Source organism: Salvelinus alpinus, chromosome 23 (genome assembly GCF_045679555.1).
Source record: "Salvelinus alpinus chromosome 23, SLU_Salpinus.1, whole genome shotgun sequence".
NCBI classification, from domain to species: Eukaryota; Metazoa; Chordata; class Actinopteri; order Salmoniformes; family Salmonidae; genus Salvelinus; species Salvelinus alpinus.
Genome location: NC_092108.1, coordinates 27866760 through 27892447, shown reverse-complemented (window position 1 = coordinate 27892447; position 25688 = coordinate 27866760). Strand labels below are relative to the sequence as shown.

Below are 25688 nucleotides of genomic sequence, written 5' to 3'. Positions count from 1 at the left end.
AATTCAATAAATTAGACATGCTAAATTGGGAGGGGGGGGGATATCTATACACTCTAAAAAGTGTTCACTTACACGTATTGTACTGTATGTGACTCACATATTATTTTGAATACATATGCAAAAAATGCAGGTCCACATAAGGACGTCATATGATCATATAACTCAAGACTAGCTCTGAATCTGTTTATCATATGCTACTGTATGCACATGATAATCTACGTGATGGAATAGAACATGCCTTCAGCTATTCATACAATAAAATAGTTGCATTCAACTTTCAGTGTGGAGGTAAAATTTTCAGCTGACAGGTCATTTGAAAAGCATCTGCAGCCTGGGTGGTCCAATGTAATGTACACAAAAATAAAACTACATAGGCTTACATCTCACACCTTAAAGCTAGAGTCCTTAAAGGCCCAATGCAGCCATTTTTATATCAACATCAAATCATTTCATTTCTGGGTAACGATTAAGTACCATACTGTAATATAATTCCATTAAAATCGGCAAAAGTAGGTTTTCAGCAAATGTCTGGGAGTGGTCTGAGTGGGGAGGGAAAAACAAAGAAATCGCTGTTATTGGTATCGAGATTTGGTACTCTCTTTGTTATTGGTCTATTAACCAATTTACAGCATGGTGATGACACCATGCAAAGCTAAAACTCCCGCTCATGTAAACCTGCTGATTAGAAGGTCCTGTGTAGATTGTATTTTTAACCAGCAAGTACAGTGCCTTCAGAAAGTATTCATACCCCTTGACTTATTCCACATTTGTTGTGTTACAGCCTGAATTCAAAAATTATTAAACTGATTTATTTTCTCACCAGTCTGCACTCAATTACCCATAATGACAAAGTGAAAACATGTTTGTAGAAATGTTTGCACATTTATTGAAAATTAAATACAGAAATATCTAATTTACATAAGTATCCACACCAATGAGTCAATACTTTTTAGAAGCACCTTTATCAGTGATTACAGCTGTGAGTCTTTCTGGGTAAGTCTCTAGAGCTTTCCACACCTGGATTGTGCAACATTTGCCCATTATTCTTTTCTAAATTCTTTCAAATTGGTTGTTGATCATTGTTAGACAACCATTTTCAGGTCTTGCCATAGATTTTCAAGTAGATTTATGTCAAAACTGTAACTCTGAAACTCAGGAACATGCACTGTCTTCTTGGTAAGAAACTCCAGTGTATATTTGGCCTTGTGTTTTAGGTTATTGTCCTGCTGAAAGGTGAATTCATCTCCCATTGTCTGGTGGAAAACAGACTGAAACAGTTTTTCTCTAGGATGTTGCCTGTGCTAAGCTCCCTTCCATGTATTTTATATCTTGAAAAACTCCCCAGTCCTTAGTGATTACAAGCATACCCATAACATGAGGCAGCCACTATGCTTGAAAATATGGAGTGGTACTCAGTAATGTGTTTTAAAGGGTTTTCCCCAAACATAACACTTTTTATTCAGGACAAAAAGTAAATTGCTGTGCCACGTTTTTTGCAGTATTACTTTAGTGCCTTGTTGCAAACAGGATGCATGTTTTGGAATATTTGTACTCTGAACAGGCTTCCTTATTTTCACTCTGTCAATTAGGTTAGTGTTGTGGAGTAACTACAATGTTTTGATCCATCCTTAGTTCTCCTATCACAGCCATTTAACTCTATAACTGTTTTAAAGTCACCATTGGCTTCATGGTGAAGTCCCTGAATGGTTTCCTTCCCTCTGGCAACTGAATTAGGAAGGACGTATGTAGCTTTGTAGTGACTGGGTGTATTGATACACCATCTAAAGTGTAATAATAACTTCACCAACTTCACCTTCACCACCATATTCAATGTCAGATTTGTTTTACTCATCTACCAATAAGAGCCCTTCATGGCGAGGCATTGGAAAACCTCCCTGATCTTTATGGTTGAATCTGTGTTTGAAATTCACTGATTGACTGAGGGACCTCATAGATAATTGGGTGTGTGGAGTACAGAGATGAGGTAGTCATCAAAAAATCATGTTAAACACTATTATTGCACACAGTCCATGCAACTTATAGACTTGTTAAGGGGGGGGGGGGGATACAGACTCACATAGACTTGTTAAGCACATATTTCATCCTGAACTTATTTAAACTTGCCACAACAAAGGGCTTGAATACTTATTGACTTATTGACATTTCAGCTTTTCATTTTTAATTAATTTGGATGAACATATTCCACTTTGACATTTTGGGGTATTGTGTGTAGGCCAGTGAAAAATAATCGAAATTGTATCCACATTTAATACAGGCTGTAACACAACAACATGTGGAAAAATCAAGGGGTGTGAAAACTTTCGGAATGCATGTATCAGGAAATAACACTGATTACATTTTTTTCACACTTTTGCAGTTAGTTTCATCACCTGTTGTACAATATGATATAAAACACAGGAATAACAGAATTTTGACCGCACTGTGGCTTTAATTGAAACAATAACAAAGCAGTTGCCCAGCCTCTGTTTTAGTAAAAAGCTGAGGGATGGCCTGGAGAAATGTAACCACTCTCAACTTCATAGACAGAGCTATGGATGCAAGGACTGGCCATCCAAATTAGAGTTGTAATCATGTTTTGAGGCTATACAGTGTGTGTTGACATTTACATAGTTTACAAACATTGGAGTAAAACAAGCTTATATGATTGGTTCTGATGGGGTAGAACAGTTGAACTAAGCTCATGAGGCATTTATACGTTATCTTCTTCAATAATCAATGGGTATAGAGTATAACATAAATTTATAGGTACAAAAATCGATTTAGCAACTAAGGATTCATGCTTTAAATCAACCTCCTCGCAAAGTGATCATGTAGCCTTTATCAATTTGACATACTGTATGTAACCAATTTCACATAAAGAAGGCTATTTGAAAAGAAGCTACTTTGTCTTTCAATTAGCCAATGTTCAAGACATTCTTTACCGCGGTACACGTAGCAAGTCAATAGCCTAGGCTTTGAGAATCACATACAGCACTTCCAAGTAGCCTATCTCCCAGAAAAAAATACATCAAATAGACATATATTAATTATGAATAGTTACATTTCAAAACGTCTTACCTTCAATGACCTGAACCGCAGTAGAAAAGTGATACAGCAGGACGAGATGAATAACCAGAGACCACCTGGACAGGCTGGAGATAAGCAAATGATGTTAGGTGAGTTAGCCCGAATCTTTTTTGGTCTTCAAAATTAAGCACAAAACATTAAAATAAACACCCTTACCGAATAATCATTTTGGGCTCGATTTGCAAAATCCAAGAATTCAAAATGGTCCTTAATTAACGTGCTTAGAGTTGGAATCTGCTCTCTCACGCGCTCTGTCTCCTGCGGACCTTTGCATCTCCTGCGGCTGAGTGCACTCTCAAGCTCTCTCCCTCTCTCTCTCTCTCTCTCTCCGACAGCCTGGAGTAAACCCACCAATCGAACAAAGACATTCTCAGTTCTTCAGTGAGTCACTGGCCCATGGACATGGAAATCTGACTCCTTAAAATCCCTCACTGAACCGCTGCGTTAAACTTCTTATCCTCGCCATTTTTATGGCGACTAGCTGAACTGCCATAGACTTTTCCAGCAGCACTATTTATTTTAATTTTTTATTAGAGCTACTGAATATGATGGCATGACAGCTATATTGCAATCATTTTATCAAGCTGGCTGGGGATAGCTCCTCTACATAGTGTAAAAAAAGAAATAGAGGTGGCCTAACTGAAAAAAATTATAACCAATTCCACAAGTGTTTCATTTGGAGTGTTGCAATAAATCACATGTTTGAGTTGGCCAAAACTTTGTTCTGACTCCATGAGACAAGATGGGGGGAAATTGAAAAAAAATCGAATAATGTGTTAAGGAAATTGTTCTGATTCATGAGACTTGAAGTTGCTCAACAATGGAAATAATTTTATCACAAAATATTGGGTGGCAGGTAGCCTAGTGGTTAGAGCATTGGACTTGTAACCGAATGGTTACAAGATCAAATCCCTGAGTTGACAAGGTTGTTCTGCCCTGAACAAGGCAGTTAACCCACTGTTCCTCGGTGTCATTAAAAATAAGAATTTGTTCTTAACTGACTTGCCTAGTTAAATAAATATTTGTCAAATATTGCAAAACGAATGGTAAACATCCTTTCATGGCTGATACCTAACAACAGGTAGTGGCACTGTGACAGTGAAGTTTAGTAATAAGGTCATAGACCTTGCAAGTCTGTTTGATGTTTAGCTGTCATCAACCACTGGGGTCTGTTAAGGCCTTTCCATAGACCCTGTATCACATTACTCTCAGCACCCTGTCTAGATGCTAATCTGTGGCAGACTTCATGAACTGGACCTGCTGGAGACAAGGGTAGCGTTAGCAAGGTGTACCCTGTTGGCATGTTGACCATGCCAGGCATCCCCACAAATACCTGACACAATATGCTATTATGAGCTGATATCAGTTGATATGCAACTGCACCAGATTCCTCCAGAACAGAGTTTGAAATTGGATGTGCTCTCTTTAAAGGATCATGGAGAAGTTAACATCAATCTTGGATGGTCATTGGTCAATCTAACATGATTTAATAATTGTCTATCAACTGATTTATTACATTAAAGTTTATGACATGATGTTTCCAAGAAAACTGGGAGAGGGAAAGAAAGCTCTAATGAAAGCAATCCTGATGAAGATTTATGTTGTTAATTTACTTGCACCGACTTGAAAACAATTTACTCAGACAATTTGCCTAATTGTTATTTTAGCTGAAGTCCTCTAATCAGTCAGCCACACTTTCCTCTGTCTCACAAAACACATCATGACAAAACCATTACATACCCAAAACAAAATGATTACATACCCGAACCAACATGATTACATACCCAAACCAAAACCTTACATACCCAAACCAACATGATTACACACCCAAACCAACATGATTACATACCCACACCAAAACCATTACTTACCCAAACTAAAGCCATTACATACCCAAACCAACATGATTACATACCCAAACCAAAACATACCCAAACCAAAACCATTACATTCCCAAACCAAAACCATTACATTCCCAAACCAAAGTCATGACATTCCCAAACCAAAATCATGACATTCCCAAACCAAAACCATTACATTCCCAAACCAAAACCATTACATTCCCAAACCAAAACCATTACATTCCCAAACCAAAATCATGACATTCCCAAACCAAAATCATGACATTCCCAAACCAAAATCATTACATTCCCAAACCAAAATCATGACATTCCCAAACCAAAACAATTACATTCCCAAACCAAAACCATTACATTCCCAAACCAAAATCATGACATTCCCAAACCAAAATCATTACATTCCCAAACCAAAACCATGACATTCCCAAACCAAAACCATTACATACCCAAACCAAAACCATTACATTCCCAAACCAAAATCATGACATTCCCAAACCAAAATCATTACATTCCCAAACCAAAACCATGACATTCCCAAACCAAAACCATTACATACCCAAACCAAAACCATTTAATTCTGTAATAAAGGAACTAGTGGCATAGTCACGCACTGACAAAGTGAGCCGTGTTATGGCAAACCATTGCACTATAACAGAATAACATTGTAAGAACAGCTATCTGCATGTAACAACCTTTCCCTCACCAAGAACACAGAAGAGGCTGGTTTCAGTGAAAATAGTTGGGTTGGGATGTTAACACCTACAGTTAGTAGGTGTCAGAATGATAATGGTTTTCTGGTAAAGGTTCCCTACTCTACATTTAAACTGTGGAGAATGCAGACATGATTGTTTCTCCCTGATGATTGGAGTTTACATGCTCTTCTAATCTCCCAAGGACAATACGCTACAGGGTCAGATCTTATCTATCTTAGATAACTGATTTGTTGTTGTCATGTCAATGAAGATGTTCTGCTGAAACTTGCAAAGAGCATTTGTTTCACTATAGAGACGGCATTGTTCCATCATATAATTCTGTGCCATTTAATTTTTACAATATGTTTAAAAATGTATAACTCATCTGATTTCTAGTATTTAATTCAAGGCCTAGATTCATTAACAGATATTACTCAGAGTTTACCCTTCTTATTTCTGGAACCACAAATACCACCCCTCTCCATTGTTTTTTGGAGGGGGGGGGGGGGGTTCCTCTCATTAGGCTTTAAGGCTTATGAGTAGTGACACCTGCATGAGGTATTATTTTCTAGCAGGAGCACCTGTCTCCTCAACCTCTGTATCCCCCCCTGCAATTTAATGATCATTTGGCTGTTCTGTACCATGCTTTAACAAGCCAGGTCACAGAGCCTTTTCTTAATGAAGCCACTCAACAGAAATAATTTGTTATCAACAAGGTCTGGTGTCAGCCGACCTCCGACCCCTGGGGTTAAGTGTAGCGGCTAGGGCCTTAAGTTGAGACAAGACACAGCTAGCTAATGACACAGCAGTGTTATTGCCCTTGGTCAGCTATTGGCTGTCTCTCACAAGTTACAAACCTTGACCTGTAGAGTTAACCCATTACTCCGTTGGCAGATTATGAATGAATTGTTGGCAATTAATGTTATCGCCAGTAGAGTAATCTGATAGAAAGATTGCAGTCACAGCATGCTTCTTTATCTTTTTGCTCCAAACTATCCCAGTTTGAATCTAGTAACCCCAACGGAATCTAAAGTAACACCCATTCCTCAGTCTGCACTGAGTGTACATTCTTCACATCACTTGCACCTTCGACAAGCATTCTGATGATAACTAAGCACTGAGAACATTACTTTACATCCCAGGGCTTAGTTGAATTCCACTCTCAGCAAGATGCAGCTGATACGTTATTAAAGCCTAAGTCATTTTGTTTTCCATTGAAACCTAGCGAACAACAACCTCTCTTTATTCATACAACAAAAATGTTCACATTCTTGATCTGAGATTCAGTATTCTGTCCTAGACACCAATAGAGATGTTACAAAGAGGCACTCAACAAGTTTAGTTAGATTGGCTAAATTTAGATCGAGGGTCAAATCAACTTTAATGTTAATGTCCTGCAAATTACTTAAAGTGATTTGGCTAGGGCACGCATGGCTCATGTGGCTGGTGGTGAAAGAGGCTCTGTGGAAGGGCAGGGGATTTTCTTGTGCGATGTCATATTGTGCGATGTCAGGCCGCAGGTCTGCATCCTCTTGGACAATTCACATGGTTCCAAATCTAACGGTTCGAGGCAGTGGAAAGGAATGGGAGTTTCAATGGGCAAGCAGAACACTGTCCGTTCATTCAATCTCCAGGGTCAAGGATTCCATTCACAGTGTACTCTTAATCGCCAATCTGCCCATGATGACAAACCTGTATGTTGTGGTTAAATTAAACTGGGACTAAGGAAGGCACAAACCATGGCCATCAAAAGCATCAATATCTGTATATGAGACCACTATCATCCTTCTCAGAGGTAGATAAAAAACGCCTTTCCTTTTTATGTTGTAAGCCTATTCAACTCACAGTTTTATCATACTCGTTACAGTAGAATGAGTTTGAATTGGTAATTTTATGCTTAAAAGTGGAGAGTGGATTAATATTTTCCCAATGCCTGCTTTGTTTCTGAGTCGTTCTACATGGTGAGTTTAGATCTGAGAAGTGAGACTTGCTTTCTTTTACATGATGGGAGGCCAGATCCCCTGCTGTGTCCCTATGGTTGTTATAGGTTGTTGACTGATTGCTTTGGTAACCGCGGTAATGGCTTACGTACTGAAAGTGGATTTTCCCCAAGAACAGCCTTAGTATTCAGTGCTTGAAAAAAATTGAAATGTGACTTGTGTGGAATGCCATTTGTGGGATGTGACTGGGTTAGCCAACAGCTTACAGAGGAGGGCTAAATCAGGACAGTGCATGTAATTCTGCTCTTTCAAACCATGGGTCAGCAATTGCCATTACCAATCTTAATCAATTTAATTAGTTCAATTCTGATTGAGCACAAGATGATTTCAAAGAAGCTTTCAAATATGTAGAAAATGAAGCCACAAAATGTACATTTGCCATGAACATTCCGCACACACACAGCCCCCCACAAATACACACTTTAGCCCCCAGTATTTGATACAATCTCTGGTAGTATCACAGTTTGTGATAAACATATTTCAGTTGTAATTCATTTATTAGGTGTGATCTACTGTATGGTAAACAGCTAAACTCCATTTTCATTTCAGTCATTTAGCAGACTCTCTTATCCGGAGTGACATACAGGAGCAATTAGGGTTAAGTGCCTTGCTCAAGGGCCTCACAGATTTTTCACCAAGTCATAGTCAGCCTGGGGATTCGAACTACCAACTTTACAGTTTCTGGCCAAACACTCTTAACCACTAGGCTACTCCACACTGTCTTAAGTGTCCTCCTGCATACAATAATGCCTATAGGGAAATGTCTATAATGTGAGTGAGAAAAACAATTTCCATAGAGGGTTGCCTCCTCCACCCCCATGTCTCTGAAGCAACCTCTTATAGACTGGGCTCTGGGATTGGGCTGTGTACAATGGTTAAAAATGGGACCCATTATTTTAGAATTCTGTCATGCTTTGAACAGGTTGATATCTGTGGGGTACCCAGGGTGACACTGAGCTGAAAGGGCCACAGTCTGCTCTCTTTAGTCACAGACCATCAAACATCCAGGAGAGGAGAGGTGGGGCATGGATCTGGGATGGGGGCTTCCTACATTAAATGTTTCAAGATAACAACAGTGAAACTACGTCTTGGCAAAGTACATACAAACGCTGAGAAGTTTGATAACTGGGTAACTGTTTTGAGTGTGACATAAAGCTCTCCAATGTAACTGTATAATCCCAAAACCCATGTCACCCTTCTGTACCCCCAATACTAAATCAGTTTGTTCAGTTCAGTTCTCATAGCAGTATTTCTCTAAGGATGCTAGACGCAGTTTAAACGTCTCCCCAGTCAGACTGTAAAAAGAGAACAAGATATGCAGAGCAAGGCTCTAGTAGTCCCAGGGAAATCTGGCTAATATGGTACAACACCCCCATCATGCCATTTATAAGTGGGCCAAGTAAGTGGAAATTTATTGAATAACATCCTGTGATAATTGTTAACCCATAAAGGGAAACAAAACATCATGGAGGTCTTCGTTTTTCTGGAAGTTCCTGGCCGATCCTCATTTCCTAATTTGTCTGGTTTGCTCACGCATCACGGCACAGCTCTATTTGAAAACTGTCTGTGAAGGAGGAAAGTTTTAGTGAGGGCCTCTCTGATAAGTAATGGGTGGCTGTACTGTCCTAAATGGGAAAACACTAATCAAACAACATTAACATCAATAAACATGGCTCACTTGAATTAAATTCTCATGTGCTTTGGGATACAAATGCATGTTGTTAGAGGCATTATACTTATTTCTAGAACATTAGTTAGCATTGTGTCTGTGACCCTTTAGTCTGGAAGGACTTACATAAGTTGGTTTAACACAGTAGCTGTTTGTGCTGGGCTGTTGGGACAGTTTCAGAGGTTGCTAGGCGTTGATTCCCAGCCACATGATAATAATCCTTGCCAGTGGAAAGTGCCCAAGCAGCATAATAAGACAATATCATGGGAAATGTCATAGGATATGCTTCAACAGTTACATGTTGGAAAGTGTTTTCAAATGTATATCATGATGTTTTTATGGTAGGCTATGACAGTGGATGTTGGATAAAAGTAAAAACTTTGAGTGCAGTACAGTTTTCCATACTGATAACTGACTGGTCCAGTTTAGTTCTCACTGTCACGAGTGCTAAACCTTTGCAAGTTATTGACAGTGGGAAGTTTTCACATTATTCTGATTGCCAACAAGACCTCTCCAGTAAAATGTTTTGAGCCATTTTTCTATTGTAAGCAATGTCCTCTGCTGGACAAACCCGGAAACATAAAAACAAGAACTTGGTACAACTTCTATATGGCCCCAGTTGTTATTCAGATTATACTCACATTATTCACACAGTCTCTTAAATATTTAGGCTATAGCTTGTTTATTCCTAAGCAGTTATGGTCACTTATAGATACAATGACAGCGTGGAATCACACGTTATGAAATGGTAAGGACAACTTCCAGCAAATTCATTCATTTTCTCAAACTCCAACAGTCAAGTTTCAGCAAATTCATACATTTTCTCAAACTCCAACAGTCAAGTTTTCTCAAACAGTCTATTTTCTCAATATAATTTACAAAAAAGGGAGAAAAAAAAATCTAAAGAGTTACAGAAGATGAAAGGAAACAGTAACTATTATGCTACCTACCAATTGTTGATGTAGAGGGAAAACCATACTTACATTTCTCATTTTAGTTTTCAATAAACACTTACTATGGACGAGTAAATGAGTCTTAAGAGTTTACTTAGAGATATCAGATATTACATACTCTATACTATTATGATATGCTGTTAACTTTAAATTGAAATACATTAACTCAGTCATTCATTCATTCTAAATATCTTTGGCACATCTGAACCTATAGGGCTCGTATCAATACATATCATATGAGGAGTTTGTACTTTATCTTCCACTGTATTTCTATAAGGTGGATTACAGAATATAATAGGACAGCAATATGCAATACCGTCAAATAAATCTATAGTTTAATACAAAATAGTGCAAACCAATCTTAGCATTCATCTACCATCTGTCTTAAATGATGGATTTAGACACCATGTCATAGAGCATGTCATAGTCGTATAGTTCTTGCATATTCAGCTAACACTTATTGTTAAAAACAACATCAGCTAAATCTTAGTGACAAATAACACATCATTTCATATGGTGCAGACCGCAGACACATACAGGCTCCCTCAAAACACACTATAACCTCACGAGATTGGATTCAAACAAACATATAGGTAGGTACTGTAGACAGCATAAGCATTGGTGGAGAGTACAACAATGTCGACCCCATAGTCCTATGTTTACCTGCAATACTCAATGGGGACATAAATAAACGTTTACAGTATCCCACGGGAAACACATGAATTCACATCCAACATCTGTTGACAGAGTGCAGACAGTCACAGTACATTAAATAAATCAATACAAGAAACATGAATGATCTCAATATCGACACACAATGGCTGCTTTCCTACTTAAGTGTACATGTACTGTTGGAATCTGACGTTGTGCTGCTACACAGTTGGTGAGCACAGTACAGAGCAACACAGACAATTAAATAAGGTACTATGTTTCCTAATACACTGTGATATGTAAACAGCAGAAGTAGTCAGTCACCTGATTTAGTGAATTGAAAAAGGAATCAATAATGGCATACAGTGCAGTAGGTCTAATGTTGCACTAGACAACACAAACATGTCATGCTGTGCAGCAAAATGTGACATGACATGGATACTATGTCACTCGGTTATACACTATTCAATATAACCCAATGGACTGTACAGTTCATTCCCCATATAACACCTAAATGATAGGCTGCCTCCCAAATTGCACTCTATTTCATATATAGTGCCTTACTTTTGACCAGAGCTGATACAGATGTAGGATCTTAATTTGATGACTCTGTTGCAGGAGAACTTTCCTGCAATGCAGGAAATGTAAAATGTGTAGTGTATTTAAGGTTTAAAAAGGCTTCTAAAGTTTGTAATTTACACTTTGAAATTTCAGACTTGATTTTCCCTTCTGAAAAATGTATCAACCCCTACAAAAATGTCCATTAATTATAAGCCACATAATAATTCACATTTCCTGTTGCTGCAGGACTATTTTCCTGCTGTAGCAAACTGGCTCAAATTAAGATCCCTCATCTGTAGGGCTCTGGTCAAAAGTAGTGCACTAAATAGGGAATAGGGTGCCATTTGGGACGCAGCCATAGACAGTCGAGGATCAGAATGTACAGTTTGACTTCTGTTCTGCCTCATCTCTAACACAGAATCCAAACCATAAAGGCTTGTCATTTGATTAGATCAAATAAAGCCTGGTAATTATCTTAATGTACAGTATATTAAGTTTGGTCACCACAATGGACCACAAAAATCTCAAGAGCTTTGCTTTGGTGAGAACTATTTCAAATACAAAACTATTGTGTATAGCATATCCATATCTCCTGGCTATGACTTTATTTGAAAGCTGTTTTATCAGGTATTTACACAGACATTCTATGGGATTTTTTTAAATTACATAACAGTTACTTAATAATTACCTTAAATAGTACTGTAAAATAAAACATAACCAATCTAATTTAGTGTAACAAAACTACATATTTGTATTGTGGCCTCCCTATGCCATTGTGTATTTCATCAAATTGAGATGAAAATACTGTATTCCTATAATAGAAAATTGTGCTCAAACAAATCTCAATAAGTGAAATTTGTGAGGACATTTAATATTTTCATAATTCATTATGTTTTGCGCAAATGGCTCATATACACAACTGGATACTGAGGCGATTCACGGAAAATGGCTCGCTCAAGGGCACAACTGCAGTAGGCTGCCCAACCTGGGATTTAAACACCTGTCTACCATCTGAACTTACAAGCTACATCCCATATCAGCTAGACCAGGGGTTCCCAAACCTTTTCATTCCGGCATTGGGGAACATCCTGCACGCGTGCCAAGTCTATTTCTATGGGCAAAAGCTAAAAACCATTAGCTGCCATGGGCTAGTTGATCTGGACATTTATGACAAGTTATAAATAGCTTGCTAAGGTATGCAATGACAAGAGGAAAACTAACCAATGCATTACTACCCAATGAAATTGTAACTTGGGCATTCTACTATTACAACTTTCAAGAGTAAGTTGAAAGCCGGACAGAGTTTCTTTTTTTGGGGGGAGGGGGGGGGGGGGCTATGTCAACAGAGACATCCTCTGATGACATAGTTCAGGGCAGTAATGCAGTATAGTTTACTGCACCCCCCGCTGACTCCTTGTTCGCCCCACAATTTGGGAATCACTGGACTAGACCATACTGCATTAGTGCCCTGAGCTATGTCATCAGAGGATGTCTCTATCTAATCTAATATCATTACTCATGCACTTTGTTCTACTGAAACAACTCCTATTCATAACGACTGACATGGAAAACCTGAAAGGAATATGACAAGAAATAAAAAGGGAGGATGATCCAGAGTGCCCTCTGATGTCCTCCACCAGTCAGCAGCGGTGTGTGCTCAGCCTGCTCTAAGAGTGGAGGTAGCCCCCTACTGTCCTCCCATACTGTAGGGGGCGCCCAGCTCCTCTCCTGGCACTGTGGCAGAGGCTGAGGCCCAGCCACTTGGCTGGCCGGCCACACCGGAGGCTCTGAGGCTGCACCATGCCCGCCCTGTGTCTGCTGGCGCTAAGAATAGATGGTGATCACCTCCCTGCCTCCGCCACGCACCAGCAGCACCCGGTCCAGCCCATCCATAAGAACCTCCAGGAACTCCATGTCTATAGGCCATGGTGTAAAGGAGAAACAACTGCAGTCTGGATATAAACATTGATGTGGAAGAGTACTAATGGCACCTATGGTACAGTCATTTGAAATGTCAAAAGAAAAAGTAATGATGTCAATAACCTAAAATTGTCTGGAATTTCTTTCAGCTGGAGATGCACCAAACTACTTGATGGTGTCCAAAACAGCATATAGCTTCCATCCATGTCAGTCTATATTACTGTAAGATGATACTGACTAAGTGGACACTCAGTTGGCCAGTTCAGAGTATACTAGTGGTTTAAAAAAAGGATACAATTCTCATCTCCTCCCTTGTTTTTGGGCGGCCCAGGCATGTTCAGCAGCACCAGCTGAGCACCTTGGGACTTGTTGACCACAACCTCATTCAACTTGACCGCGGTGTGCATCCTCCGCACGTTAGACTGGTTCCTATGAGAGTACAGGTTGAACTCAGCAAGAACAATTCTTACATGTCTTCTACTTGGGCTGTGTCCCAAATGGCACCCTATTCCTTTTATAATGCATTACTGTTGGCCAGAGCCGTATGAGCCCAATGGGCCCTGTCAAAAGTAGTGTACTATATAGGGAATTGTTTGCCATTTGAGACACAACCTTAGACTATGCCTTATATCCTACTACAGGATGCTATTATAAACATGATATCACACCTGTCATAAGCATTCATTATAAGTGACTTGACGGCGTCATGACTCATGACTCAAATTTAATCACACGCTTACCAAGAATTGACAGTAAGCCAATTAGCTACCCTAAGTAATTGTATATTGAATGCCTCAATAGACATGCTACGGTATAGACATACCATATATTATATTGTTCTGACAGTGTTCATGATTGACCTTGTCAGGAGTTATGTCATGTTGATACTACAGAAGCATAGAGATCAGGTTCATGTCATGGTTACAGTAGCATTGTATCAGTAGGCTTAAAAAACATCTAATTAATGAATATTGTAGGTAGAAGTAATTGCATGATAGAAGAACTTTGATGATTTGTCTTTAGTAATAATATCACGCCTCTCTAACTGATACATCAAGGCATATATGTTATATATAATATGCTTATGATTATAGCAAACAGTCTCGGCAAGTTAGGCAAGGTCATGCATGCAGAGAGAACGTTATCCTTTCCATGCAGGTCAACTGCGAGGGGGAGGAGGAGAGAAGTGAAGAAAGACTTCACACAACCCTCGCTTCTCCAATAAAAACTGCAAGGTCATGCCATGGAAAGGGAAGGATCACACACACATGCAGGCACACACACACCATCACACAGTTGAGACAAAGGGAAACTTGACTTACAGACTCTCCCACTCGCTAGAAGGAAGGAAACAAAACATATATAAAGGTTAATCACATTCTTTCATATACAAATAGGGACAACTGGGCATCAATGATGGATTACAAACTGATGCCAGGTTATTCACTATATAACGTCCTAAGAACAAAGACTAGTTCAAGTAATGGTACATGACACACTCTCTATTTCAAATAACAGTATCTATTGTCGCTATGATTCAGTATCTGTGCAGTAGACAGGTGCATCTATGGAATTCCCAGTACCAATACAAGGCCAGGACAGAACAGCACGGCTTGGCTAGACTGAGTAGCGTGAAAGGGATACTTCTGGTCCAACAGCATGCTGCAGTGTGAGCCTGGAGCCTCTAGGGGGAGATACCTACGGTTTCATATTAAACAGGTCCTTCACGCCCACGTTGGGTTCGCTGCGGTTACGGTTCCTCTCGGTGATCAGCCTGTCTTTGGTCCAGGTCATGTGGACGCGGTGGTCGGGCGTGGCGGTAGCGTTGTCGTTGAGGTTGCCATGCGACTTAGTGCCCAGCTTAGTGATCAGCTGAGCCTGGGGAATAACAACACTGGTTTTACTACAGACCCAGGCAGCACGCTAAACAAAGTGGTGCCTCCCATCAGACAGGATCAGCAGGCCGGCACAACTGTAGAATGGAGATTATCCTTGTTTTGCATTACCGACAAGAATGATAATGTTACTCCTAACAAAAGATCCACAATGTATTAGCGATGATATTCTCATTGTTGCATTACTTAATTTTTCTCCTCCATGGAAAAGTAATGAAATACATTTCAATGCCTCAACATGAAAATAACAAAGTGACATAAAACAATGCATTACATAGGAACAAAATGAAGTGTACAACAGCAAACAATAATAAAAACATATTGCAAATAAATTGTAGTGAAGTTGAAAATTGTAAATAATGGGACTACATTTCTAGTTGAAGGGTTGGGGTTGGCAGTTTTCTAAAACACTCTAAGTTCTTAGTTCTAAAAAGATCTAAGTCTAATAGCTGCTACAAAGCCGATAACTCTCAGGTAAGTTAATCGAGGAGTGTGGTGACAATGACGCGGAGAGGGCCACAGCAATAGAGATCCTATAATTCAGTTCCATTAAATTATTTTTCCACATACATATTCACTCAGAGCAATGCTTCCCAGCACTGCTTCCAGAAACACATACAGCATTGGAGTACGCTGCTACTGGAACATCTCTGTCATTCCTTAAGAGTTCCTCAAGAATTCACAATCACAGCAATTTTTGGGGTATTTAATAGCTGTGGCTCTGTCTATGTCAGATACAGGTATGAGGATGGGCTAGAGGGTGGCGAGGGAGAGGGGAGGGAGATGCTTATGGGATGTTTATGGGACATCACATGGCTGCTTGGCTACCTCCTCATCCTCCCGCATGTCCCTGGATATGGACAGGCTTGGGACCTGTAGTGTGTTTGGGGCCTTTAGTGTCTCCACCACTGATGACTTCTTCCTCTTGATGGAGATACGCGACTCGTCTGTGATGCTCTGAATCTGAAGCCCAACCCAATGCGAGCCCAGAACATCCAACACAGCAGCAGGAAATCAGGACAGGCCAAAATGTCACAACAGTCGGCCAATATTACGAGCCGCACACGACAAGGAAGTAAATAACTACTGTAACAGGAAGGACCACAGATATAATCTGTCCCGTGCGTGAAGTGCAATCGCTGTCTTTGTTTTAAACACTTTGCATAGGCCTACAGTTAACATTCAAAGCAGTGATCATGTGTTTGCATGTCAATATAAATGATGCTTTATTCACTATTGAACCACCTGGTTAAACAGAGCCAGACAGAGTAGAACACCACGTTACCTCTCTCTCCCTCTCGTTCCTGGACAGCTGCATCTGTTTCAGCATCTGAGAGCGCTGCTCCATCACCAGGGTCTTCTCATAGGTGAAGGCTGCAATGTCACTATCGTGCTGAGGACAGAATTACAAAGCGATATGAAGAATTTGGCACAATATTTTGGGTAAAACCCTGACAAATGGTTTCTTATTGATCCTATATAACACGTATGATTGAGTGAGTGTGAGTGCAGCTACTTACCATCTCCACCACCTCCACTACAGCATTGAGACGGAGGTGGTAAAGGAACATCTGCAGGTCCTTCTTCATCTGAATACTGTTGTCATCCATCTGAGCCACGGTGAAGATACGCATCTTACACTTCCTCCACACCTGGGACGGAGAAGGAAATTGTTTAATGGCCAAAATGCACCATGACAGCGCAACACACAAGGGGTGGAACAGTGGCAAAGGTACCCACAGGACAAACAGAATAATATTAGTCTGAGGAGAGATTAAATAGCATTAATACAACAAAAATAATTCAAAACACACCTTTAGTTTACACCAAAGTTAAACAGATGCAATTCATTTTGTGAAAATCTGGCCTCCATTTGAAAGCAGTTTATTTTATTTTTTACAAAGCAACAGTACCCATGGGTATATGGTGCCCCTGTCACAGTACCTTGTGTTGGCGCAGTAAGAAAGGCAGCAGCATGAGAAGGCCTCCATCATGGACGATCCACCACACATCTATGGTGCCCTCCCCCAGACGGTCCTCAGAGCTGGGGAACTTGTCAATGTTCTTAGCAACCAGCAGGGCCTGATGGGCTGACGTTGTCTCTCTCACCGTCTCTGTGGGATAAGGAACCCATATAACAAGAAACCCATATAATTAGGTCCCACAGTTTTGACAGACTCTGGTCAGGTCATTTGGTCAGGAAAAACACTTGACTCGACCATAAGACATTCACTTGCTTGACATTCTCGGAACCCAAAACCAAATCTCACTCAAGGTACAATATATGGACAAAAGTATGTGGAGTTTTGTGGACACCTGCTCATCGAACATCTCATTCCAAAATCATAGGCATTAATATGGAGTTGGTCGCCACATTGCTTCTATCACAACCTCCACTCTTCTGGAAAGGCGTTCCACCAGATTTTGGAACCGCTGCAGGGACTTGTTTCCATTCAGCCACAAGAGCATTAGTGAGGTCGGGCACTGATGTTGGACGATTAGGCCTGGCTCGCAGTCGGCGTTCCAATTCATCCCAAAGGTGTTTGATGGGGTTGAGGTGGGGTTGAGGACTCTGTGTAGGCCAGTTAAGTTCTTCCACACCGATCTCGACAAACCATTTTTGTATGGACCTTGCTTTGTGCACAGGGGCATTGTCATGCTGAAACAGGAAGGGGCCTTCCCCAAATTGTTGCCACAAAGTTGGAAGCACAGAATCGTCTAGAATGTCATTGTATGCTGTAGCGTTAAGATATCAATTCAGTGGAACAAAGTGGCCTGAACCATGAAAAACAGCCCCAGACCATTATTCCTCCTCAACCAAACTTTACAGTTGGCACTATGCATTCGGGCAGGTAGCGTTCTCCTGGCATCCTACAAACCCAGATTCATCCATCGGACTGCCAGATGGTGAAGCGTGATTCATCACTCCAGAGAACCCGTTTCCACTGCTCCAGGGTATAATGGCGATGAGCTTTACACCACTCCAGCCGACACTTGGCATTGCGCATTGTGATCTTAGGCTTGTGTGCGGCTGCTCGGCCATGAAAACCCATTTCATGAAGCTCCCGACGAACAGTTCTTGTGATGACGTTGCTTCCAAAGGCAGTTTGGAACTCGGTAGTGAGTGTTGCAACCGAGGACAGATGATTGCTACGGCCTTCAGCAATCGGCGGTCCTGTTCTGTGAGCTTGTGTGGCCTACCACTTCGCGGCTGAGCCGTTGTTGCTCCTAGATGTTTCCACTTCACAAAAACAGCACTTACAGTTGACCGGGGAAGCTTTAGCAGGGCAGAAATTTGACGAACTGACTTGATGATGCAGCGTTGAAAGTCACTGAGCTCTTCAGTACGGGCCATTCTAATGCCAATGTTTGTCTATGAAAATTGCATTGTTGTGTGCTCGATTTTATACACCTGTCAGCAACGGTTGTGCCTGAAATAGACGAATCCACTAATTTGAAGGGGTGTCCACATACTTATGGCCCTGTTATGTAACTAGCTAGGTTAATTTTTCAAATGTATGTGAATGTCTTCTGGAGAAACTACTTTAGTCAGACATACTTGATGATGCTACTTAAAGGTACTGTAGACTATTCTTGTAAAGTATGGTAGAGTACAGTAGAGTATGAAATTACTGCTGACCAATGAAGTTCTTCCAGGGGTAGGAGTCCTCAGCCTGTTTCCAGCCCCCTGGCCAGGCCATGAGGACGGCGTTGTGTTTCATGCCCCCCAGCCCTGCCGACTGGATCAGGTGGGAGAAACCATCCCTCAGGTTAGAGGACACCACCACGTGGCAGAAACCTTTGGTACGTTCTGCGTGCATGGCCGACTTGACGTTCTGCACCAAGTGAAGAGGAACAGCCAGGAGGAAAGAGAATGAAAGAGGAAAATGGATTAATAGATGACAGAGTGAATATAAACAGTTTCCATAAATACTATTTTTACACTTGCAAGACACTCATAGTAGATGAAACATTTTGATGCAAGTATACTACAGAAAGTATGCAGAAAGTATGAAGGAGGCTTTTTTGGAGTTGTAAGCTTTATGAATGCTTTCTAAACTTGGACATGAAGTCAAGAGTGAGTGACCAAAATCATGTTTTAACATGTGCAGCAAATAAATGGAAACATCTATATAGCTGACTGCAGGAATTTCTACAGAGCCATTGGCGTTTGGCCTCGCATAGCGTTTTATTGACCTCTTTGTGCTTGAATTAGACCAGTCAGAATGTATCATTGACTATGGCTGGAGGGTAGCATGACAGAGCAAAAACGGAAAGGCAGCTTTCATCAGACTGTAATCTGGGATGAGGAAGAGGACAGAGAGTGAGGTAAACAGAGATAATAATGTATTTCTCTTCACCAGTTTGATTGTAAATTAATATGGTAACTTACTGAGTATATTATTAATCTCTAACAGTTTGCCTCTATGATATTTTAGCACACCCATCTGACCTCCCAGCAGGTGGCAGAATTCTCTTTTATGGGATAATGAATTGAGAACTCCATACCCCCCAATGTGGTGACTGCACAGGAGTAAGAATGTCAGAGTCAGGGATAATATTACTTACACTAGCACTTGGCTTTATAAACTGTAAGTCTCTTTACTATTTGAGTGGGTGTCTAAATTACACCTGCTTCCAGCGAGCACAAAACACTAGTAATGCAGTTCTATTTATCATATTGGACGGGTCTGAGAATCAGTAGCCAAGGGTGAATCTGTTCCAACTGCGGCTGTTCTGCACATCTTACCTTGTCTGAACACTGATTCTCTGCCACCCTGGTCATGTGATATTAGTGTCTCTCACCTGCTCTGCGCTCTTGGCCTCAGCCCCCAGGGTCATGTAGGTGCCCTCCAACACAGAGCTGACGATGGTCAGACCTTTCCCTGCCTTCAGCTGGGTGGTAAAGGACAGCAGACGAGGGTGTTTCACCCCCAAGTCTGAATCCAGCTTCAGTAGCACTAGTAACTGAGGCCTGGGGGGAGAGATACAGTACAGTCAGTGTATGTTAAGATAAATAGACATCAAGGCAAGCCACTAAACTAGGTCATCAGGCAGGACAGCAAGACAACCAAATGTTAGTCATTATCCATCGGTTTTTAGAGTGACAGCTCTACATTGCAAACCTAAAGTACAGAAACATTAAACCAAGGAAGGAGATATCATTCATGTGCGCACATAATGGGTCGCAAACGTCAAATAAATGTTATTCATATTTAAAAAGTTAATGTACAATGTGTCTAAGTGGGAAATGACATAACTGAGTATGACTCTGGCCCTCAGGAGTCATCCTCACCCTATGCTCTACACTGCTCTCAGCCTCTCACCTCCAGTTCTTAGTGTGTGGCTGCACTTCCTCCAGGCGGATCAGAGCATAGCGGGCAGCGTTCAGGGAGAGACCTCTGATCCCGTCTCCCCACTCCTTCTCTGCCCTGAGAAGAAAGAGATCAGAGAGAGGGTTAAAAAAGGCAGGAGCACTACACAAAACCTTTTAGGATTACAGAAATCTCACACATTTAGATACCAATGCCAATACACCAAACTGTAACCAAACTGTATAATTACAAAACACTGTCCAGAAAATGGGTTAAAGAAAGGCATGGACTCTACATAGAGATATAATACTGTGTTATATTTAATTCCGTGGGGACATCTCCCTTAGGAAACAACATCTCCACGCCGCTGATACTCAACACTGGGGCTCACAAGGGTGCATTCTCAGCCCTCTCCTGTACTCCCTGTTCACCCATGACTGCGTGGCCATGCACGCCTCCAACTCAATCATCAAGTTTTCTGACGACACTACAGTGGTAGGCCTGATTACCAACAATGATGAGACAGCCTACAGGAAGGAGGTGAGGGCCCTCAGAGTGTGGTGTCAGGAAAATAACCTCTCACTCAACGTCAACAAAATGAAGGAGATGATCGTGGACTTCAGGAAACAGCAGAGGGAGCACCCCCTATCCACATCGATGGGACAGTGGTGGAGAAGGTGGAAAGTTTTAAGTTCCTCGGTGTACACATCACGGACAAACTGAAATGCTCCACCCACACTGACAGCGTGGTGAAGAAAGCGCAACAGCACCTTTTCAACCTCAGGAGGCTGAAGAAATTTGGCTTGTCACCTAAAACCCTCACAAACTTTTACAGACGCACAATCGAGAGCATCCTGTCGGGCTGTATCACCACCTGGTAAGGCAACTGCACCACCCTCAACCGCAAGGCTCTCCAGAGGGTAGTTCGGTCTGCACAACGCATCACCGGGGGCACACTACCTGCCCTCCAGCACACCTACAGCACCCGATGTCACAGGAAGGCCAAAAAGATCCTCAAGGACATCAACCACCCGAGCCACTGCCTGTTCACCCCGCTATCATCCAGAAGATGAGGTCAGTACAGGTGCATCAAAGCTGGGACCAAAAGACTGAAAAACAGCTTCTATCTCAAGGCCATCAGACTGTTAAACAGCCATCACTAACATAGAGAGGCTGCCGCCAACATACAGACTCAAATCACTGGCCACTTTAATAAATTGATTTAATAAAGGTATCACTAGTCACTTTAAATAATGCCACTTTAATAATGTTTACATATCCTATATTACTAATCTCATATGTACGTATATACTGTATTTTATACCATCTACTGCATCTTGCCTATGCCGCTCTGCCATCGCGCATCCATATATTTATATGTACATTTTCTTACTCCATCCCCTTACATTACTTGTTAAATATTACAGCACTGTCTGAACTAGAAGCACAAGCATTTCTCTACACTCGAATTAACATCTGCTAATCATGTGTACATGACCAATCAAATTTGATTTGATTTGAGTGGGGACATTACCAATGTAATTACAGTAGTTTAATTAATGTTATTGAGCTGTTATTGGAAAACCAGAATCTTACCCTCTGTACTCAATGTACTTATAGATGCATCCAGCGATGGACATGGCTACCAGAGCGTAGTACCAGGAGGAGATGAACATGAGGGAGACACACAGACTCATCCCCAGGAATGACAGCGTCCTGCAGGGACCAGAGAACAGGACAACAGCTTATTGAATGGGCTTATTGTTTGGATAGGCATTAGGTCAGTGTTACTACATCCTGATCTTGGGCACGTTTGAGCAGTGCAGGCTTTTGTTCTAGCCCAGCACTGACACACCTGATTTAACTAATCAAGTGTGTGATGATGTGAATTTATGCCCACTTGTCACGAACACGCACACTGTCTAATCTGCCATTGGACTCTATATCCAAATAGCACTTTCTTTTTCCCACGTGCATTTTGCCATTTATTTCAAGAAGCATTATACTCAACATTACACATGACTATATAAGTATTTAGCTCCTTTGTTAGCAATAAGCTACTGTTTATAGTTCATTCCCAGTTCTGTAGGAAAATGTTTGTATGGAAAGGTATTTTCGTATAATCGGTTCCAAACATAAATGCGGTGATTTACTTGTCTCTAGCCTATGAGAGTGAAACGTTGTTTCATTGCACAGAATCATTGCAACACTCACGAGTTAGAGACTCTGTTTCATTCTGTTAATGCTATCCTTTGTTCAGACTTCCCACGTTGTGTCGGAGCACGGTGAGTCATGTCTTGTCTGTGTCATTTGAGTTGTGCGCCTTTGCGCACCACTATACTGCATGTTACTGAGTTGCAGCCATTCGCCGGCTCTATTCATGTAAGAATTCATGATTAATGTTTAATGTGTGCCCAATTTAAAGTGCACATGGAAGTGGTCACATCTGTTTTAGACAGAATGTATGTATTTGGGTAATTATGAGGAAGCCAGTTACATTTGTATACCAATTATGTGGTTACTTGTCATTGGACATGGGTATGTACCAGAGAGGGGCTTAGAGGGTATAAGCACCTGTTTTGGGTTTCTAGGTAGATTGGGATGGGTGATAGAGGGGAGGCTGCTTGAGCCATGTACACTTGTAAGAGCTATGGAAGCTACAGGGTGAGCCTGTTTTAGGCGTAGTGCAGTTCGGTATTTTGTGTGAGAAGTAAATTCATTGTCTACCCATTTGTCTTGTAAATATTTATTTGCAGGCTATCACTGTTAAGAAATATGGACGCCTTTGCACCAGAACCTTCTGCCTCCTTCGGAATATCTGCTCTTAAGACTGCATATGTACATGACCTATTTCACAAAGTGCTTCATGATTAGGTGATTGGATGCGTTAGGTGTGTTAGTGCTGGGCTGTAACTTAATATTGGTCCTGAATTGACACTTTTGGCATGGAAAATATTAACTCACCAATGGTAGAACTTAAACCTGGGCCTCCAGTTGGGAGTGCGGAGCAGTGTCTGGACAGCACAGGCCAGGTTGACAAACAGGTAGCACATCAGGAAAAACCTGCAACCCAGCCCCACAGAGAAGATGAATAGAAGTGACTTATAGGCTTCCAAAAGACAATGAGCTAATACTGTACACAACTGACAGGATAAAACACTCCCATCCCATTACTATAGAGAGAAAGACACAAGCTCACATTTGCAGTATCGCCTTCTACACACATACTGAACACACTCACATTGAGAGAATGGGGGCAACAGCATCCAGGGATGCAATGAGGATTCCAATCTCACAGATCCCAGCGGTCATCAAGAGGGCCCAGGTAGGTTCTCCATTGGCTTTACCATGACCAAACACCTGGAGGAGGGGAGAGAGAGAGAGATGGAGAAGGAGAGAGAAAAATAAAGAGATAGAGAAACTAGCTGAAGTGTTTATGTTATTGAGATGCAATAGCAAGGGGCATAGCACAGTCTTTAGGACCTTCTTACCTGCAGAAAGGGGACAATCCCGTCACGTGCTATGGCCTGCAGCAGACGAGGGGCACCAGTAAGACTCTGCAGCCCTGCCCCACAGCAAGAGAAGAAGGAGCCAATCACGATCACCCATGGAGAAGGCCATGCCAGAGTTCCAATCACCAAGTTCTTCTTGACAGAGTCCCCAAATCTGTAGCGGAAACAGACACAGTTGAATGTTATACAAACACAGTTACTGTAACCCATAATGACAAAGTGGAAACATGTTTTTAAGTTTTGCAAATTGATTGAAAATTAAATCTAATAACATAAGTATTCACACCCCTGAGTCAATACTTTATAGAAAGCACCTTTGTTTCTATAAAGCAAAATCAAAATCGAGCAAAATCGAGCAAAATCGAGCAAAATCGACTAAAGCTGTCAGTCCTTTTGAGTAAGTCTCTAAGAGCTTTTCACACCTAGATTGTACAATATTTGCTCATTATTCTTTAAAACATTCTTCAAGCTCTGTCAAGTTGATTGTTGATCATTGCTAGACAGCAATTTTCATGTCTTGACATAGATTTTCAAGACAATTTTTAAGTCAAAACTGTAACTACATTAGCATACCCATAACATGGCCTCATGGTGAAATCCCTGAACAGTTTCCTTCCTCTCAGGAAACTGAGTTAGGAAAGACACTTGTATCTTTGTGTAACAGTTTTAACTTTAGTCCATCCCCTCGCCCCGACCCGGGCGCGAACCAGGGACCCTCTGCACACATCAACAACAGTCACCCACGAAGCATCGTTACCCATCGCTCCACAAAAGCCGCGGCCCTTGCAGAGCAAGGGGAACCACTACTTCAAGGTCTCAAAGCGAGTGACGTCACCGATTGAAACGCTATTAGCGCGCACCACCGCTAACTAGCTAGCCACATCGGTTACATTTGTAGTGACTGGGTATATTGATACACCATTGAAAGCCTAATTAATAATTTGACCATGCTCAAAGGCATATTCAGCGTCTGATTTTTTTCTTTTTACACATCTACTAATCAATGCCCTTCTTGGCATTGCAAAACATCCCTGATCTTTGTGGTTGAAACTGGGATTGAAATTCACTACTCGATTGAGAGACATTACAGATAATTCTATATATGTGGTACAGAGATGGTCCATTCAACTTATTATGCAATTTGTTAAGCACATTTTTACTCCTGAACTTATTTAGGCTTGCCATAACAAAGGGGTTGAATACTTATTGACTAAAGACATTTCAGCTTTTAATTTTTTATTGATTTAAAAAAACGTTCTACAAACAAAATTCCACTTTGAGAGTATGGGGTATCGTGTGTAGATCAGTGACAAAAATGTGTCTGTATCGCAACAAAATGTGGAAAATGTCAAAAGGTGTAAATACTTTCTGAAGGCACTGTTTGAATGACACAAAGGTCTTTAATATACAAGTTATACACAGCAGGGATGGCTTCTGCATCAATGCTACTGTACATAATGTCATAACAGCTATTGCCATGTAAATAATAATTGTGGAATAGTAGTTACTTGTCTCTCAAAACGACACCCTCGATACAGGCCCCAAATAGCACAACACAGGTCATGTCTGGGAGT

The 25688-nt window shown here is 41.1% G+C and overlaps 2 protein-coding genes across 5 annotated transcripts in view; both read right to left on the bottom strand.

Annotated features, from left to right (window-relative positions):
- LOC139550710 (collagen alpha-1(XV) chain-like) overlaps positions 1-3404 on the bottom strand; it is a 71065-nt gene extending 67661 nt beyond the window's left edge. The window contains exons 1-2 of the mRNA XM_071361806.1: positions 3244-3404; positions 3079-3152 (exon numbers count right to left, since the gene is read on the bottom strand). Of these exons, the coding sequence (XP_071217907.1) occupies positions 3079-3152; positions 3244-3254 (85 nt within the window). The 5' untranslated portion in view covers positions 3255-3404. The remainder of the gene's footprint in view (positions 1-3078; positions 3153-3243) is intronic.
- A 6566-nt stretch (positions 3405-9970) lies between these two features.
- LOC139550708 (solute carrier family 12 member 7-like) overlaps positions 9971-25688 on the bottom strand; it is a 41979-nt gene continuing 26261 nt past the window's right edge. For 3 of the 4 annotated variants that reach the window (XM_071361797.1, XM_071361798.1, XM_071361799.1), the window contains 15 exons: positions 25623-25680; positions 24094-24268; positions 23844-23962; positions 23567-23665; positions 22199-22318; positions 20615-20719; positions 20094-20262; positions 18928-19123; positions 17232-17401; positions 16808-16939; positions 16573-16680; positions 15095-15270; positions 14715-14729; positions 13688-13821; positions 9971-13388 (listed from right to left, as the gene is read on the bottom strand). In XM_071361797.1, coding sequence (XP_071217898.1) covers positions 13297-13388; positions 13688-13821; positions 14715-14729; positions 15095-15270; positions 16573-16680; positions 16808-16939; positions 17232-17401; positions 18928-19123; positions 20094-20262; positions 20615-20719; positions 22199-22318; positions 23567-23665; positions 23844-23962; positions 24094-24268; positions 25623-25680 — 1868 coding nt within the window. In that variant the 3' untranslated portion in view covers positions 9971-13296. Of the gene's footprint in view, positions 13389-13687; positions 13822-14714; positions 14730-15094; positions 15271-16115; positions 16251-16572; positions 16681-16807; positions 16940-17231; positions 17402-18927; positions 19124-20093; positions 20263-20614; positions 20720-22198; positions 22319-23566; positions 23666-23843; positions 23963-24093; positions 24269-25622; positions 25681-25688 lie in introns of all 4 variants that reach the window. The other variant, XM_071361800.1, reaches the window with a different exon arrangement.